We start from the raw sequence: 18,726 nt of genomic DNA on the forward strand, positions 1-18,726 counted from the left end.
ACTGTAGATGATTATATATAAATATACTTTTCATTTGTCTAATTAAAAAAGTTACTGAAATTTATTCTTATAATTATTAAAATTTATCACCCTACAATCAAAACTCAAAAGCTCACCCCAAGAATAAAGCAGCAGCATGTCAGCCACTGAGAAATTCTGGTTTTATCACTCAGGTTACTGAATTGTGTAATAAAGTCACATTTTCGAGAAAATTTTTGTTTTCATTTTGTCCAATTAAAACATATTGAAATTCATTATGTGTTAGTAATTTAAATTAATTCAATAAAACTCTATGAACAAACACAACATATCAAAATGATTGGTACCCACATTTAAGGTCGTCAGGTCAGGATAAGATTGTATTTAGGGTCGCAACCAAAAAAATTTGGGAACTACTGAAGTATTATTGAGGATTGTCCTGCCTTTAAAGAAGCTCAGTCATTACTTAAAGTTTATAAGCAATTCTCCTAAACTTAGTAATAACAGTGAGAGCATTGTTGTGTTAGCTGTAGACTCAGGTGTGACTTGGGGCACTGTTTCAAGTCCTTTAACTCCTATGCTTTGGTTTCCGGCATATGATGGATCCTAACAGGGTTATGATTCTCGTTATATGACAGATTATTATTATGCAGTATTGTTTGAATCACCACTTGAGCCTGGCTAGATTATGCTGCCAAGTAGACATTTATCTTTTGTTTCATCACACCTGCGAGCCTCCAGGCCTCCCTCGAAAAACACACACCTTACCACATGTTTCTACCCCACAAGGACAAGTGTAGTTGGGCTCTTGACTACCAACAGACTCATGAAGGCAGTAATAAGTGTAATAAGATAATAAAACAAGTGTACTGTACCTCACGGTGCCTACAAATCAGTGTTGTGTACCTCGTGCTGCCAACCTGACCCCACTGCCTCACACACACACCACTTCTAGCGCATTCTTGACTCTTCCTAACCCTTATGATGCCAACCTGTGTTCGCATTCTTGATTCTTCCTAACCCTTATGATGCCAACCTGTGTTAAGTACAAATATTTCTTTACTGTTTATGATGCATGACCAGTTTGTATAGTTAGATTACCCCCCCCCCCCACCTCTAAATGTACCTGTGTAGGGGGTGAGTATGCCTGGGGGTTAAGCTGGGACCAGAGAAAGGATAACAATCATAAATGTTTAGTGTGGCTTCTTGACCATAAGTACAGTACTGTATATCACCAACACCTACAGACCTTACCTCTCTTGTTATTCTATCAGTCTGTGAGGTGTCTGCAGAATCAGTTCTATAGACAGGACGTATTCCTCCCATCCACAAGGGGAAGTCAATCCCATATCCAAATAAATAAAATAATACGATCACCAGCAAGACCACGAACAATATTGTGGCTGAAAGATGATAAACCACAGGAATGTTACCTGAAACAACAATAATGATTTAGAATCCAACCACAGAATACTACTAAGTATTTTTCACTAATTACTCAAAAGTTATAATAAGTTGAATTATTTTATAGTTCTTGTTCCCGTTTTACAACACATCCATCAGAAGCAGAGTTGAATATTGGAACTAACACAAATTTCTGTAGGGATTTATTTTACTATATGCCATCATAAGGGAAGCCACAAATACAGCTACCCACTAAGTACTGCACAGTTTAAGTAGGCCTAAACGAAGCTTATGCAAAATGATTAACATGTGCTTCAGCCATGTTTATATTTACTCAGCCAATGGTAACCACTTAGGACAGTTAGTTTCAACCCATGAAAAAAAAAGGAAGAAAATAACAAGAAAGGAAATAATACCCACCATAAAAATTGGTTATTAATTTTGCCATCTCTGAACCTAAATGTTGTAATGGCTGAAGGAAGAACTTTGCGAGTGTCTCAGCAATAACCATGGCTGGAGTGATCTCCTCTGTTGGGTCAATCATAATGTCTTCAAAGTATCTGTAAATTCAGCAGCAGTCATCAACATGTGGTCATGTCCAGGTGATTAATTATAACACAGCCAATTGATACCTTACAGTATAGTACAGTGACCCCTCGGTTAACGAACTCAATCCGTTCCAGACGGTCGTTCGTTAACCGAAAAGTTCGTTAACCGAAACCATTCTTTCAATCGGTTTTTGGGTAATTGGTTCCAGCTCACCGAAAATTTCCTAAATTCAACAAAAATGGTAGAAAAGTTCACTTACTTTGAGGTGTGTATGTAGAAGGCTCCTGGATGATGATGATGATGATGATGGGATTTAGAATGGGGTGGAGGAGAAGAAGAAGAGAAGTCACCCCATGGCGCCATTTCACCCATAAAATTTTAGCTCTCTTGGTGTAATTCAAGGTTATTTTCTTTAAATCAACACTGCACTGCATTATATATTGTCAATATGTAGAATATATTTCAAAATGACCAATAATTTGCTTGGAAACACAGAAAAAAAGCGTTTAGTTGAAGAGAGTCTCAAGCAAGATGTTACCTCCAGTGAAAACAGAGAGAGACTAACGATTGCTGTGTTAAGAGGCTGGATGCCGCGCATTAAACTAGTCACTTACCTTCAATTATGTTCAATAATTGTTAAAATTACTAAAATTGAATATTAAACTTTTAAAATTATTGAATAGTATAAACTTCTTGATATTTACTAAAATAGTAAGGAATTTAAGCCCTAGAACCGATTAATGTATTGGCGGACTGATACTAAAGCTGGTTGCCCGGTCAGTGCAAGCGAAAACATGTTGAGGTCGGTTCGTAAGAAATTCGTTAACCGAATTGAAGTTCCTTATGGAAGGCAGTTCGTTAACCGAAATTTCGTTAACCGAGGTGTTCGTTAAACGAGGGGTCACTGTACATAAACAAATATGTGAAATAATCCTCCATAAAACCAAGTAAACAGTACGATGAGACAGTGCTGAGACTCTTTCTATTTTGGGTAATTTTTTACTGATAAAAACTTGAAGGTACAGAAGGGAGCTATACTGTACTGTCTTCACTTTAACCTGAGAGCTTGGTCAACACTCACACAACCATCATTACCTCGAAGGAAGTACAACACTACCACTGAGGCTCACTGTAGTGTAGAGGAGTGTAGTTTACTGCACTGTACTCCACCACACTGTACAGTACTGTACTGTAGTGCAATGTACTGAACTGTAATGTACTGTACTGTACCATACTGCACTGTAGTGTACTGTACTGTACTGTAATGCACTGTACTGTACCATACTGCACTATACTGTAGGGTGGTCATCAAGCAGGCGCCTGTCACTCGTCCCTTATTTTTGTGTTATGGCGTCCCAATGGATTTTTATACATTTGTAGCTAGACATTACATGACAGCATACACTATATCAAAAGTTTAGTCAGTGTACAGAATTGTCTACAAAACATCACTCTCGTGCCTGTAGCTTTCAAACTTACCAGTTCCTATAAGAACTATTTTCCTACACTGTATTTCAATGAGAAAAATCAAATCATATATGAGAGATGACATTGTAAGTTGACATACAAGACTCAGTGAGAGCAATGACAAGGAAGAGATCTTGGCCCCAAGATCCTCTCCTAGGGGTACCATTACCCTGAGTAATGGGCCTCTGAGGAAGCTTTAACCAAAAAAAAAAAAAAAAAAAAAAGTGCTCAGGGTAGATAAGACTCTCGGGATAATGGATAAATAACAAAGCTAACTTGTTCATTTTGTTCCTACCTTTCACATACATCAGGAGATCCAAACACAGTGACCTTAACCCAGTCAAAGATATTTGCTGTGGCGCCTCTAGCTCCAGGCATACATTCTTCAGGGATGTCAGCATATCCTCTCTTCATCATCTGTGACTGACGACGAGACTCAGCCACCTACAATTATATCTCTAGTGTTAACCTGGCCTTTGTGTCAGCTTTTATTATCATTATACAGTAAGATTCATCAAGTTTTATTATTCATATAACATATTTCAATCCTGCTGCCTATTGTCACTAGTGTAGTGGATCAAGGGGACACAGGCACCCTAATGAGGAAATATAAGGGAGAGCGATGAAGTAAAAGTGTTGTAAGTGAGAGGAAATGGGTAAAAGAGTGAGGTACAGTAGTGTGCTGTGTAGTAAATGAGAACAATACAATACAGTAGTAGCGAATATGTACCTTGTGCATGTGTCTCCAGTGCCAGAGGCAACATATAAAGAAAACAATGACCATCATCATAGTGAGGACTCTACCCCATCTCAGTTCTTGCTGGATGTCCCGAATAAATAAATAAACAGCCCATATGGCCAACAGTAGGAACCCTATACACAGGGTGTACAGCCACATCTGCAATAACAACACCGATTAACATTTGTTTACAATCATCCGTCTCTACTCCTGAAATGCAGAAGCTTAACTGTTACAGACACAGATGGTTCATGAGGTTAATGAGGTTCCTGCACCTGATAATAAACTTGGCTGGGATTATTAACAATTAAATGAGAAAAATATAACTGACAGGATATTTATTTTCCTTAACTTTTAAGTGTTTAGTCTTAAATTCTTGGTCTTGGCTGTAATACTGTACAGCAGTGGTCCCCAACCTGTGGAACCATATTATGGACCCGGCAGAGGTTTATCAGAGAATTGTGAAATAAACATGGATTAACTTGAGAGAGAGAGAGAGAGAGAGCCAGCCTTCTCATTAAAGGTATACTATATATATATATATATATATATATATATATATATATATATATATATATATATATATATATATATATATATATATATATATATATATATATATATATATATATATATATATATGTTGCCTGGTTTGTGTAGAATGAAAGGATTTTTTAGCCCTTTTAAAACAATGATCAACAAACAATGAAGGGTACCCAAGTTTTTGTGCAATAGACTGAATGTGTTTCAGTTCTTCATAAATAAATTCGGCGTCACAAATACGCAATCATCTGAAAAACATAGCAGAAAAAAACTGACATTTTAGTAGATTCCAGGTGACTCGATAAAAAATGTGTGAAACTGTCTACCTGTGTAGGCTTTCTATACACCTTAAATTTATAGTTATGATCATTTCTAATGATAAGCATATCAAGAAATGGAAGGGATCCATTTATTTATCTTTCAATTTTGAATATAATACTAGGGACAAGATCATTAAACTTGTCTAAAAATTCCAGTGGGTCACTGTTTTTAAGCCAAAGACAAAGATCATCATCTACTGTACATATCTATACTATGGAGGAATAAAGTCCCGCTTATTGGGTAGTAATCTAGCCTCAAAAAACTCCATATAAATACAGGCTTAAGGAGCAAAAAGACAATTACCCATGCTCATGCCAAATATTTGCTTGTAAAACTTCCCATTTGCTCTAAACACATTATCAGTAACGCACAACTCTATCAATTTGAGAAAAGTATCATGTTCACTAGTCAAATCTAACAGTTGCAATTTATCTTTAAGAAATGAAAGTAGTTCTTTCACTGGTACTTAAGTGAAAAGTGAATTTACATCAAAACTTATTAATTCACATGGCTCATTGTGTTTCTTGAGTTTATCAATTAAATTACTACTGTTGTGTATATGTGAATTAGATATTTGGCCTGTAAGAGGGGATAGCATCCTAACCAACCACTTGGATAATTTGTACGTAACAGAACCCACAGAACTCACGATAGGACGTAATGGATTGCTAAGGTTATGTGTTTTGATCAATCCATACATATACGGTTAAGTGGGATTGATTTGAGAGAGCTGTTTGATGAGATCGGGGTTCTTTTTCAATAACACCTTCATTTTGGAATTAGATAACTTATTAATATTTTCCAGGGGATCTTTCGTAAGCTCACAATACGTGCTTTCATCACTAAGTAATGAATTCATCTTATCATTGTAGTCACTTCCATAGCGTCATCGCCATTGTCGCGGAAAGGACGGACTTAATTTTTTCTGCAAACTCTATGGCACCCTTAATATCACTATGACTTAACTTGTGTTCTTCGGAGAATGACGCACCTTCTTCCTCTTCACTGACATGCTCATCTTCCAACATCTCGTCGGCAGTCACTTCAGGATCTCTGATCACCTCCACGATGTCTTCGTTGGTCTCGGAGAAGCCTTCAGCTGTAATGTTGAGCGCAGCTTCTCTGGCAAGGTCCACTGCTACTGCAACAGTCTGAACTTCAACAGTCACAGGTTGACTCCTCCTCTCAGCTGGTGTGCCATGCAACACATATCTCCATGCGTGACGAATCGTAGCAATAGACAGCTGACCCCATGCCTCCACCAAGAAGTCTACAGCTTGTTTGACGTTAAACTTCTTCCAAAACTGTTTGACGAGTATTTTTTGCTGTTCTAACTGTTGATCCTCATCTTCTTCGCTTCATATCGGGTGGTGGTGTCACCTGTGTTACGTTAGAACTCATCCTTGGTGTTGGTAGAGTCGTTCAGGAGCTTGAACTTCTTTGCAGAGTACGCAGCTTTCACATTGCAGATCAACTCCTGGTCCATGGGCTGGATTAATGACGTAGTGTTGGGAGGAAGGAAGACCACTTTTACGTTGGGGTGACAATCCACAAGTAGGGGCGAGTGTCCAGGTGCGTTGTCAAGGAGCAACAAAATATTGAATGGAACATGCTGTTGCTCGCAGAATTTCTTCACGTCGGGAACAAAACAGTCATCAAACCAGAAGAGGGACAGAGAAGAGGACATCCACGCCTTACGTGCGGTTAGCCAGTGGACATTAAGCTTGTTCATGTCCATGGTTTTTAGGCGTCCAACATAGATAAAAAAAATAAAAATAAAATTCAATTTTTTCAAAAAAATTAAAAAATCTACATTAAAATCTACAATGAAATACAGTACTAAACGTAAAAATAATGAGGAATGGATACAGTACGATAAAAGTAATAAATAATGAGGAATGGATACAGTGTATTTGCAAGCACTTACCTTAAATGTAGTCAGCTGAATGCACAGAGCCCATAATTTTTCTATTTACAGGATACATGGAACTATATTAATTGGAAGAAGCAGAAGAGGAGACAGGGCTGGGTGGGTGTCAATGGCTTTTCTTCAGACAGGTTTATGTACAGGGTAACTTGCTGGTTGAAGGTATTGGATCATCTTGAGGGAGTGAAGAGGCAGCACTGGTGGGCGTGAGGAGCCAGTACTGGGACTTGAAATAGATGTCGAATTTAGACTGCACAGTTGCCTTTTTCTTTCATTATAAATTTCTCTGTAACGAGCAAGTGCATCTTGGATTATTCTGTCAACTGGCATAACGCTCATAATTTTGATCCATGCCATCAAACATTGCATTGCTTTACATTAATATAAATGCCTCTGCCATGTTTCACTGAAAACTTTTTGGGGGGTGCAGGTTCTTCATAGCCTACATTTGTCTCTTCTTCCTCTGCAACTTTCTGGCCATCTAGTTCAATAACATCTCCTCGTTCTGAGCTCTTCTACACTTTCAACCAACTGTCCAACACCTTCAGTATCAATTTCTAACTCCAGCTGTTTACCTAACTCCACTATCTTATTTACTAATATCCAAAAATAACTTCATTTTCATTAAATCCTTTGAAACTGTGCACATATCTTTCAGGATTTTCTTCCATATTCCCATTCATGCAATGTTTTGTAACCTGATCCCCATGCTACACTAATGTTCTTTATACATGACAAAATGGCACTCCTTCAAAAAAACTGTCTGGCGTTTCTCACCTTCAGTAGCAGCAACAGCCTGAGCGAAGGTGCGATGCGTAAATAATACGCTTTAAAAGGCATGTGCGCAACGATCCATGGAGTTGGATGATGGGGTAGTATTAGGTGGAATGTACACTACCTTAACATCAAGGTGCATATCGTCCAGGTGTGGTGGAGTCTGTCGGAGCATTATCAAAATCAGTAAAAATCTTGGAATGGAATCCTTTGTTCGCAGACAATACTCCTTGGCTAGTGGAGATGAAACAAGTCATGAACCAATCCTCAAACAGTACTAGGGTCATCCAGGCTTTCTTGTTACTGCGATGTCCAAACACTGGCAGTGTGTGCTTGCTGACATGTTTAAAAATCCCTGGGGTTCTCTGAATGATAGATCATGAAGGGCTTTGGCTTGAAACCAACATTCCCCCAACAGAAGTGTAATTCTGTCCTTAGATACTGTGAATCGGGCATTTTTTTGCCTCTTACAATGTGGATGTATGTCCGCTCAGGCATGCGTTTCACAATCAGTCTCATCCACATTGAATGTTGCTCAGGCAAATAATTCCCTTCCACAATCACATCATCTGCTCCTCCTTAAAAGCAGCAGCACCAACACTCGGCACTAGCCTCCCTCACCTTAACATTGCTGTGAATTTACTTAGCGTTTTTTTAATCCTATCAAACCACCCATGACTTCCTGTAAGGTTTGATCACATTCATCTCCTACCCTGCTCCTTCAGGCTTTGGAACCAGACTTCTTGCTTTAGCTGTATGGTTAGAACCTTGAAATTTTGCAGCTTCACCTTGTCTGGTCTTCTATCATATCACCAGCCATTTTTCCATATCGTGGATAGGACCTTGTCTTTCCTTTGATATTATAGTTCCTTTATAGGTGTTGTTCCTTTCACTACTTCACGAATACGTTCCTTGTCCTTCGAATAGTGGATATAGTCGGTGTGAAAACCTAGGTCGTGAGATTATTTGCTACTGTTTTTCCATTCTCATACTGTATTATTATCTTCAGTTTCATCTCAAAAGTAATTACTTATCTCCTTTTCCTTGGAGCACCACCAGCACTTTTCGCTTTCCAGTCATTATAGTCAATTAAATACGATAATAACGAAAGTTCACAATAGCGATCAGTATAGAGATCGATAGCCAAAAAAACACAAACAAAGCGCTCCACTGGTGGAAGTGTACCTGAGCGACCGAGGCAGCATACGCTCTCGCCCAGAATGAAACGTTTAAATTATAGAAAATGGTAGCGTCATTTGAAATATTTTAGTCCGCGACTCTGTCATGGTCAGATGTCCCGATGGTCGAGGGTCAGAGCAGCAGGTCAAGTCCATGGACTAAGTCCATGCAGTCGTAAGTCGGGGACTACCTGTATAACCACCAAACCCTGGCTGGGAGGAGGAGGGAGGAGGGGGAAGGGAGGTGACAGCAACATGTTTGACAGTTGGCACTGAAGGTCTAGTAAAGTATTTATTTGTTTATTCATGTCCTTTAGATTGAGTTGTTGTTTTTTGTTTATAAAATGTCACAGAAGTGACCAGGGAGAATAAGATAGTGATTAATTTGAGTATAATCATGCGATAGTTTGCACTAGACAAAAATTTTATTAATCATTTAGTACATTATTTTGAGTATGTATGTACAGTACAGCTTTGCCCTAAGGACAGTGTAGCATGCCCAAAGAAACATTAGGCGCGAATTTTAAATATGATGCGCCAGATTGACTCGCTAAAATAGGAAAGATTCACTTTAAATTAAAACATTGTCCTTAATTGTGGGTGTCGCTTTAAATGAATAATCTTAAATTTAATTGCTTTAAATTGACGTTCTACTGTATTTGCATCACTTATGTTATTTGTATATTATTGGTCAATCAAGTGAACCATTCCCCAATTATGCAACTGTATATTTTCAGCCTTCCGGCTGCCATGCTCTTTCAATAAACCGTTAATTATTATTATTATTATCACACACACACACTTACCTCCACTTTCTTTCCCACTTCAAAAATTCTTGTCATGAACATAACGAAGGACTGAACTATATGTGATGTTTCTTCCAGTGGAGGATCCTCTAACCTGAAGGCTCGCTCTAAGAATTCATCCACCTGAAAATACAATAAAGATAATTAATTACTGAAAGGTTAAAGTACGTTCACCTCCCTTGTCTTTCATTACATTTAAGAACTGTTAGAGTTTTTACAAAATGCAGGAGGCGCGGAGGAACAGAACGAGCTTTACTGAACTGAGTAAATTATTAGGGTATTCCAAAGAAGCAGATGTAGTATAATATAACAGTATGTGGCATAAAGTGGAGCATAACCTCTCATAATTCAACTACTAGGGATTTATACGCACACACCCACACATAAATGGTTGCCCCTCGTGTTCGAGGATAGCCGGCCCTAGGGCTTACCTAGGCAAGAATTTGTTTATGGTGTAGCTGTCGCCAACACAACAACCACACCCTGAGATAATGAGTTACATGACCCGTGTCAAGGAATAATCCGAGAAGACCGGACAACTTGCCAACTGCATTGGCTAACCATTACCCTGGAACACGATTCACAAATCGGTTAACATCTAGGTTCCCAATTACTGTTGGATAGACAGAGGCAAATGGCAAAAGAAACTGCCCATAGTTTTACCCTGCCTGGGGATTGAACTCAAGACCACTTGCTTGTGAGGCAATCATGCTGACCATTACACCACCAGAACAAAGCAGTGTAGGCTCATATAGACATACAAAGCAGTGATGGTAATAACACTACATCATAAAGAGTCTCACCTTGTACACATGTTGCTGGTGTTTCAGGTATTGTTGCAACACCTCCAGATCATCCTTAGTCACCCGTACACTTAAATGTCTGATCAAAGTAAAACTCTCATCCTTCAGAATTTGTTCAGCTTCCTGGTGGGTGACAAAAAGACAGTTAACTGTATCTGCCAGTATGTAAACAATACTGTAGTTGATACATAAAAGAGTGGCAGAGTTTTGGATGTATCTAATGTATTATTTCACCCAGCAGTAAACACCACTGAGTTCAATACAGTGTAATTAATTAACTTATAAAGGAGTTCACATTTGAGGCGTTCTGCATTAGATGGGATTGAAGTGCCTAATTCAAAAAGCCGAGACAAACGCGTTTAAAGTTTTTCAAAGTTCAAACAACCATAACATTTTTGTTTTTTAAGCTAGAGGGTTCATTTTTCTTATCGTGCAGCCAAATCCCTCTCCTAGCTTAAGTGTGAAAACTGGAAGTTAGTACTGTAAATAGTTATTATTTTATCGTGAGTTGAATGAGAATAACTACCCGTGACGTACAGTTGTTTGATCTTCAACCCCCCAAATGATATAATTATAAAAAACCCATCTGCCTATCAATATTTATCTTTCCGCCCCCATTATTAGCCAAAGATTTATAATATTGTTAAGTACTATCCCCCCACCATTAACCTCTCTTTCCCTCCCTAACGTAATTAACAAAGGCGGAGAAAGTTTGCATAATCTTTGGTAAAAACAGTATTATGATAATAGTACTACAATCTTACTTTGTTTAGTTCTCTGTTTTATTATCCCGACGATCGTAGTAACTTGAAGTTACGTAAATCCTGAGGAGGCGTGATAACTTAATGCCTTGGCTATAATCAATCATGTACTGATCTCATGCACATCACCTGCACCATCGCCAGTAGCACTTGTATCACAATAATGAACACTAAATTCACCACCAAAATCACTATCACCAAGCATTACTGGGTGTCCACGTGAACACTGGCATTAAACACACGCTCAGAAATAATGGGCTCCTGAACCCACAAACAAAGCCTGGCCTCTCTCAAGTCTTGCTCTAATATCTGGCAGATATTGCACAGCACTTCTCACACCCGTGGAACATGAATTACGTCAAAGTTACTGAAAAGTTATCAAAAATAGCAGAAGAATGTACACTAAACCTCCTTACGCTATAATATGCGCCAAAACTAAAAAGGAAGCAGCATCTGGGTGCTTTGATTGGCCGAGAACTGTGATGTAGCAAGGGAACCATTGTGATTGGCTGCATCAGGGTAAGGGTCCAAGGAGGCGCGCTGTCATTGGTTAGCGCTCCTCTCGCTCTGAACGGGATATTGCCACCTTCTTTGACTGAGCTCACAGACAAATACGTAGTTCCCAGCCTGAGGCGAAATCACACCTTAATTTTGAGGACTTTCTACCATATTTCTATTCCAGCTAGAGGGTTACATCCATCGCCAACATGTAGAGGATGGCATTTTGGCCGGGGTGTCGCTTCACCACCTTCTAATGCGGAGTGCCTCATTTATATTTACCATAAAATCAAAAGCCTTAAAATTAATAATTAAAAAACGTTTTGAAACTTTGGTGTAAAGTTCCTCTGTCGCACAATTGTGTATGTACGAGTCAGTTTCTCATTATCCCATATAACTACAGAACAGTACTAACATACCTCAAGGTCAAGAATACTCCACAAGTGGTGAATATATCTACTGTAGAAAGCTTGCATGTCGATGGATCCCTCTTGCAGCAACTTTTTCTGAAGACTTGATGTTTTCTGCAGTTCAGCCTGAGGATAATAACCATCTCTTCTTTAGTTCCTTTATGTGTTTGTCACTTGACTCCCTCACAACACACTGTACCGCAACTACCAACAATTGTAATGTATGTAAAACTTTTCTTCCATATTTTTTTAATATTCAGAATCTTGTGTTTTGTTCCTTATCTCATGAATGTGACCCAAATACTATTATTCTGAACATAATGAACTTAGGAAGAGTGAATATGACTGATTATAGAAAACTTAAGATATAAAATATCAATAAATGTATATATATATATATATATATATATATATATATAAAAATATATATATATATATATATATATATATATATATATATATATATATATATATATATATATATATATATATATATATATATATATATATATATATATATATATATATATATATATATATATTGTAGATATACTGTACTGTATTTTGTTTTGTCCTTAAATTGAAGTTTTTGTTATATTGTGGATAAACTTTCTGATATGTTATTAAGAAATAGTAATCATTATATATATATATATATATATATATATATATATATATATATATATATATATATACCTCAACCCGGCCAGGATTCGAACTCACGCCCACGAGCCCATGACTGTGACTGGAACAGCTAACTGACCACCCGATACTAAAAGAAGCCCTAGACTCTGTTATATTTCACACAAAGCCTGTTCAAGCAGCTTATGGCTGCGGAACCTCTAATGGGACTACCCGTATCACGTAGGTGGTCAGAGTAACGTTTACCAACCGCCTTAAACACGAGGATCCATATATATTTCATTAGCCCAATAAAGATGCTGACTTTACATACAATCAACACCTCAACCCGCCAGGATTCGACCCACGTCCAAGAGCCCATGACTGTGACCGGGAACGCTAACCGCTGGACATCGGATACTAAAAGCAGTCCTAGACTCTGTTATATTTCATGGGCTCGTGGGCGGGTTCAAATCCTGGCGGTTGAGGTGTTGATTGTTGAGTCCGCGTTTATTGCAATGATATATTGGATCTGTTTCGCTGGATTTGCAAACGTTACTCTGACCATTAGAGGTTCACGGCGCTAAGCTTGAACAGGCTTTGTGTGAAATATAACAGGTCTGGACTGTTTTAGTATCCTGTCGTTGTTCCGCACAGTGCTCGTGGTCGTGGGTTCAATCCCGGCGGTTGAGATGTTGATTGTATGAAGTCCTGTTTATTGGGTAATGAAATATATATACCTAGATCAATGCAACTACAGTGATTTACTTGCATATATTTATATATATATATATATATATATATATATATATATATATATATATATATATATATATATATATATATATATATATATATATATATATATATATATATATATATATATATATATATATATATATATATTTTTCATGTAGATCCACAATGAAACGTGATAAGATAAATCTTTGATAAAATCACCTAAGTGATGGTCAGTTTAAAACTGATAATATATTACATAAATTTATTTGTCAGTGGCCCAAGGTTAAAAATGCTTTGAAAACCTTTGATCTACAGTAGATGTATTATAGTTATTTAGTGGGTCCTTTATTTTGACCTGACCTGACTAGTCACATCACCCCTTTCTTAAGCTCCTCTACGGTGTTTTGGGTGTGGGGATTAGTGGATGACATCATTATGACCTGACCTCATGTTTAATAAGGTCACCCGTATATTTAAGCCTCTCTCTGTCCATGTAATCCAGTGTGCCTCTGAAGATGTCTTGAATAAAGACTAAAGCTAAGTGCTTCGTTGTTTCTTTCCGTGAGAGATTTTTATATATATATATATATATATATATATATATATATATATATATATATATATATATATATATATATATATATATATAAAAATATATAAAAAATGAGAGAGAGAGAGAGAGAGAGAGAGAGAGAGAGAGAGAGAGAGAGAGAGAGGGAGAGAGAGAGAGAGAGAGAGAGAGAGAGAGAGAGAGAGAGAGAGAGAGAGAGAGAGAGAGAGAGAGAGAGAGAGAGAGAGAGAGAGAGAGAGAGAGAGAGAGAGAGAGAGAGAGAGAGAGAGAGAGAGAGAGAGGAGAGAGAGAGAGAGAGAGAGAGAGAGAGAGAGAGAGAGAGAGAGAGAGAGAGAGAGAGAGAGAGAGAGAGAGAGAGAGAGAGAGAGAGAGAGAGAGAGAGAGAGAGAGAGAGAGAGAGAGAGAGAGAGAGAGAGAGAGAGAGAGAGAGAGAGAGAGAGAGAGAGAGAGAGAGAGAGAGAGAGAGAGAGAGAGAGAGAGAGAGAGAGAGAGAGAGAGAGAGAGAGAGAGAGAGAGAGAGAGAGAGAGAGAGAGAGAGAGAGAGAGAGAGAGAGAGAGAGAGAGAGAGAGAGAGAGAGAGAGAGAGAGAGGGGGGAGAGAGAGAGAGAGAGAGAGAGAGAGAGAGAGAGAGAGAGAGAGAGAGAGAGAGAGAGAGAGAGAGAGAGAGAGAGAGAGAGAGAGAGAGAGAGAGAGAGAGAGAGAGAGAGAGAGAGAGAGAGAGAGAGAGAGAGAGAGAGAGAGAGAGAGAGAGAGAGAGAGAGAGAGAGAGAGAGAGAGAGAGAGAGAGAGAGAGAGAGAGAGAGAGAGAGAGAGAGAGAGAGAGAGAGAGAGAGAGAGAGAGAGAGAGAGAGAGAGAGAGAGAGAGAGAGAGAGAGAGAGAGAGAGAGAGAGAGAGAGAGAGAGAGAGAGAGAGAGAGAGAGAGAGAGAGAGAGAGAGAGAGAGAGAGAGAGAGAGAGAGAGAGAGAGAGAGAGAGAGAGAGAGAGAGAGAGAGAGAGAGAGAGAGAGAGAGAGAGAGAGAGAGAGAGAGAGAGAGAGAGAGAGAGAGAGAGAGAGAGAGAGAGAGAGAGAGAGAGAGAGAGAGAGAGAGAGAGAGAGAGAGAGAGAGAGAGAGAGAGAGAGAGAGAGAGAGAAGAGAGAGAGAGAAAGGGCCCCCCGGCTGCCTGCCCCTCATCTTTACACACGTGGTGCCCCTGCAACCTGTCTACCCACCTCAAGCTCGGCCTGCTCCTGTGTCTGTGCGTTGCCCCACCAGGGCTACCTATTGACCTGAGGATTCCACCCTCGCTACCATACCCACCCCACATGCCGGCACCCAAGGCCCATCCTCGGCCCAAGTCAGGGTAATCAGTCTAATACACTACAATGGATAGCAACGCTACAGGACTGCAGGTACTCACCTGGAGACAAACGGCTTGCAAAAAGCAATTGGTGCCTCAAAACCCACGCTCAATTGAAGATCGCCAATGCGGTTGTGCCTCCAAGAAACGCGTGTGTTGTTGAAATTATGTGCTCTGGTTAGTGGTTATTGATGTTGGAGAGCCCATCCAATTCTGTTCTCCTGACGATGGACTACCACGGTTATGCACATGGACTAATGGATTCACGCCAAGAAGGATGTCCCTACCAACCTCTCGACGCCCCCTTGATGAATTTGCATAATTCAACGACGCACATGCCATCACAATCACACTAAAAGGTATGTCCCCTCAATATTGTCAATGTCTATGTGCCTCCCTCCACCCCTACTGTACCTGTCCTACCACACCATAGTCACCTCCACCCCCCACCCTCCTTGTGGGGGACCTAAATACCACCCTAGTCTCGCTCCTAGGGCCCCATCAAACTCCCTGTACCTTGCCTCCTACCTACAAACCAATCGATGACCCTGCACGCTCTCTCTGGGTTCTCCATTACCCACCCACATCGGGGAGGGAAACTTGACCACATAGCTCTCACTCTGACCTCACCGCCCACACCCACCAAGATCCTCCACTCCCCACAGTGACCATTTCCTATCCACTACCCTCCAGTATGTGAGAATGTTCTCCCACCTAAGGGATTCTAGGTCAGCCACTGCCAACATACCTGCCTCTATCACTTCCATTGCTGAATGAACAGGGTTACACTGTCACCACCGCAGACCAACTCTACCTTTGGATCTGTTCCAAACAATGCACTGACCTCTCCGCTTCTGTCCTAAAACACCGCCAAGCCTAACCGCCAGCCCAGGAGTCAGTGGAACGCTAACTGCGACCTCATGTTAAGTCTATCCTAGTATGGCAACGTGAATAGCAGCTCTAATTAGTGGGAAGAAATTCTCCCAGCTCTCTGACTTTCTACGCTCTCTGATGCACACAAATAGAGAGCCCAATTCGCCATCACTTTACATTTATAGCAGCAGTGTTTGATTTTGCTTTCCCATTGACCAGTTTACATCTATAGGTGACATATGGCGCACTATTAACCGCGTGCTCCGGGCACCAACGCTAGACCCGCGCTCAAACTCCAGACCAGCTGCCCGAGTTGAGGCGCCACAGACGGGCAGGAGTCAGCTTCATTGAGGCCACTACCCGCTGTACGAGACTCCTCACCTCAAGACTGCAAACTGGGGATAACGCCGACAGCAAGATCTTCGAGCAATTAAGACTTATTTGCAGACACTGACGTGCTCTTTCACATGCGTGTGAACTACTAATGCTGGTGTTAAGCGTGGTCACCACCGCCCCAGGCGGCACGGGTGTCACATATGATGTGTTAAATGCCTCTTATTGCCACCCCTGGTAACCCCCTCCTCTGTCTATTTAACTCCCCTTTTGATAATTGGTCAGCTGGCTCACTTATGGGAAGACTGCCACCACCATCCCAGTCCTAAACCAGGCACCCCTGACCTCTATGAGCCATTTTGAAAGAGTAATTGCCCACTGCATAGCTCACTACATGGCAAACACCTCCGCCAAAACCTCCCTCGTCAACTTCAAGGGTGCTTGATAAAGCCAACAGTGAAGTGATCCTTGAGGGCCTCACCTGGTGGATGTGAAGGGCAACTCCTCATCGGGATTGGGTTAACTACCTCCCATCGACAGGCCCGCAGGTCCGTTTTCAGGCTACTACCTAAGATCAGGGACCTTGATCTTGGCATGCCTCAGGAGGTGTGTACCCAGCCCCACCTTCAATGTTCTTGGCGAACTCCATCTGCCGCCTCAACGCTATCTTGCCGAGCGCTTCTAGACGGCAAGGTCATACTCATAGTTACGCTGATGATATTCTCCGCAAATTACTAAGGTGCAACATGAACAACCTATACCCACGCTTGTCTGAATCGTCAAACACTGCTAGTCATCTCACACACTAAACCAAGTTCATTCACGCCCGTGTCAGACACCACTGATTCTGCAAGGACAAGACATCGCATCAAGCACGCACCTACAGGTGTCTTTGGTCTACCTGTGGAGCCACTACCAGAGCCACGACTCCGCTTGTCGCCGCCCACGCCATCTCCCAGTGCCGCCCAAACCCAGGCCCCTCCAGTCCCTCACTCACGGCCTCAAAGAGCCTCTGTCAGGTCCTACGCCTCATGTACATTGCCATCACAGAGCTGTCATAGATTATGCTCTCCTTGGTCTCTTAGAAGTTGCCTCCCAGCCATGAAACAAAGCATGAGAAAATCCAAAACAGAGCTTATAAGACTCATCCTCGGGCTGCCCTAGCGACCACCAGAATAGAAGTCATGCAGCTAACTAATCCTGGGTTTCCCATCTGCATCGAATTACGTTTCCACTGCCATCCTCTTGTGTTAAATCCTTCGCAGTGAGCAAATCAATTTCGTCAAGGCCACTGAACTCACATATCTTACCAATTCTCCCCATGCGCCGCCTGTCCCCACATTTCTCCTCTCAACCTGGGTCTGCCCACACTGGGTTGCTGACATCCTACTGCTATCACCCTCTACACCCCTCGACCTCTCCTCCCGAATACACTCATCCGCCTACCGGTGGGACCTCCCCGTGTTGATGTTGTCGCCCACACTTTCCTGGTCAGAATCCAATCTAACTGAGTGTATAAGGCTCAAACTTAACCACTTTGAGCAGACCAATGATGTCGCCTTCCCAAAGACCTCCCACCCTCCTATCCTCACTGCATGGGTCTGTACACACGCTGGGCAGCGCTGGGGCAGCGTGTGGGATTCCTGAGCCAGGCCTACAGGAAAAATCAGGTCTTCTACTGCTTCTCCACTGTGCTGAAAGCATAGCCATCCTCACAAGTATTCATGAGGGGGCTTAATTCTATGTTCGCACTGAACGCCGGAACTCCTCCTTATAATCAGTGACAGCACTTCTGGCGCTTAGCGAGGCTCAAACTACCCTCCTCCTCCCCTGCCGCCCAACACACCCCAGTCAGCCATACGAAGCCAGAACAAACTGGATGACATCCGTGTCAAGTTTCTTTTTGGATCCCGCCACATATAGGAATAACTGTCAGGACACTGTTGATCGGCTTGCCAAAGAAGCTAACAGAAGAAGAAGATATTGAAGCACTTCGCCCTCCTGAATCATCTCAAATCTCGTGATACACGCACACAACGAGAGGTATCTAATTAAAATTGACACACCTGAAACAAAGGGTAGAAGCGCC

The 18,726-nt window shown here is 40.9% G+C and overlaps 1 protein-coding gene across 1 annotated transcript in view; it reads right to left on the bottom strand.

Annotated features, from left to right (window-relative positions):
- The window catches only part of LOC121875702, an 86,876-nt gene that overhangs the window by 57,126 nt on the left and 11,024 nt on the right, over positions 1-18,726 (bottom strand). Inside the window, exons 2-8 of the mRNA XM_042380339.1 lie at positions 12,169-12,285; positions 10,491-10,613; positions 9,688-9,810; positions 4,130-4,297; positions 3,695-3,843; positions 1,804-1,943; positions 1,234-1,412 (exon numbers count right to left, since the gene is read on the bottom strand). Coding sequence (XP_042236273.1) covers positions 1,234-1,412; positions 1,804-1,943; positions 3,695-3,843; positions 4,130-4,297; positions 9,688-9,810; positions 10,491-10,613; positions 12,169-12,225 — 939 coding nt within the window. The 5' untranslated portion in view covers positions 12,226-12,285. The remainder of the gene's footprint in view (positions 1-1,233; positions 1,413-1,803; positions 1,944-3,694; positions 3,844-4,129; positions 4,298-9,687; positions 9,811-10,490; positions 10,614-12,168; positions 12,286-18,726) is intronic.

This window comes from Homarus americanus, unplaced genomic scaffold (genome assembly GCF_018991925.1).
Source record: "Homarus americanus isolate GMGI-L3 unplaced genomic scaffold, GMGI_Hamer_2.0 scaffold22250, whole genome shotgun sequence".
Taxonomy (NCBI): domain Eukaryota; kingdom Metazoa; phylum Arthropoda; class Malacostraca; order Decapoda; family Nephropidae; genus Homarus; species Homarus americanus.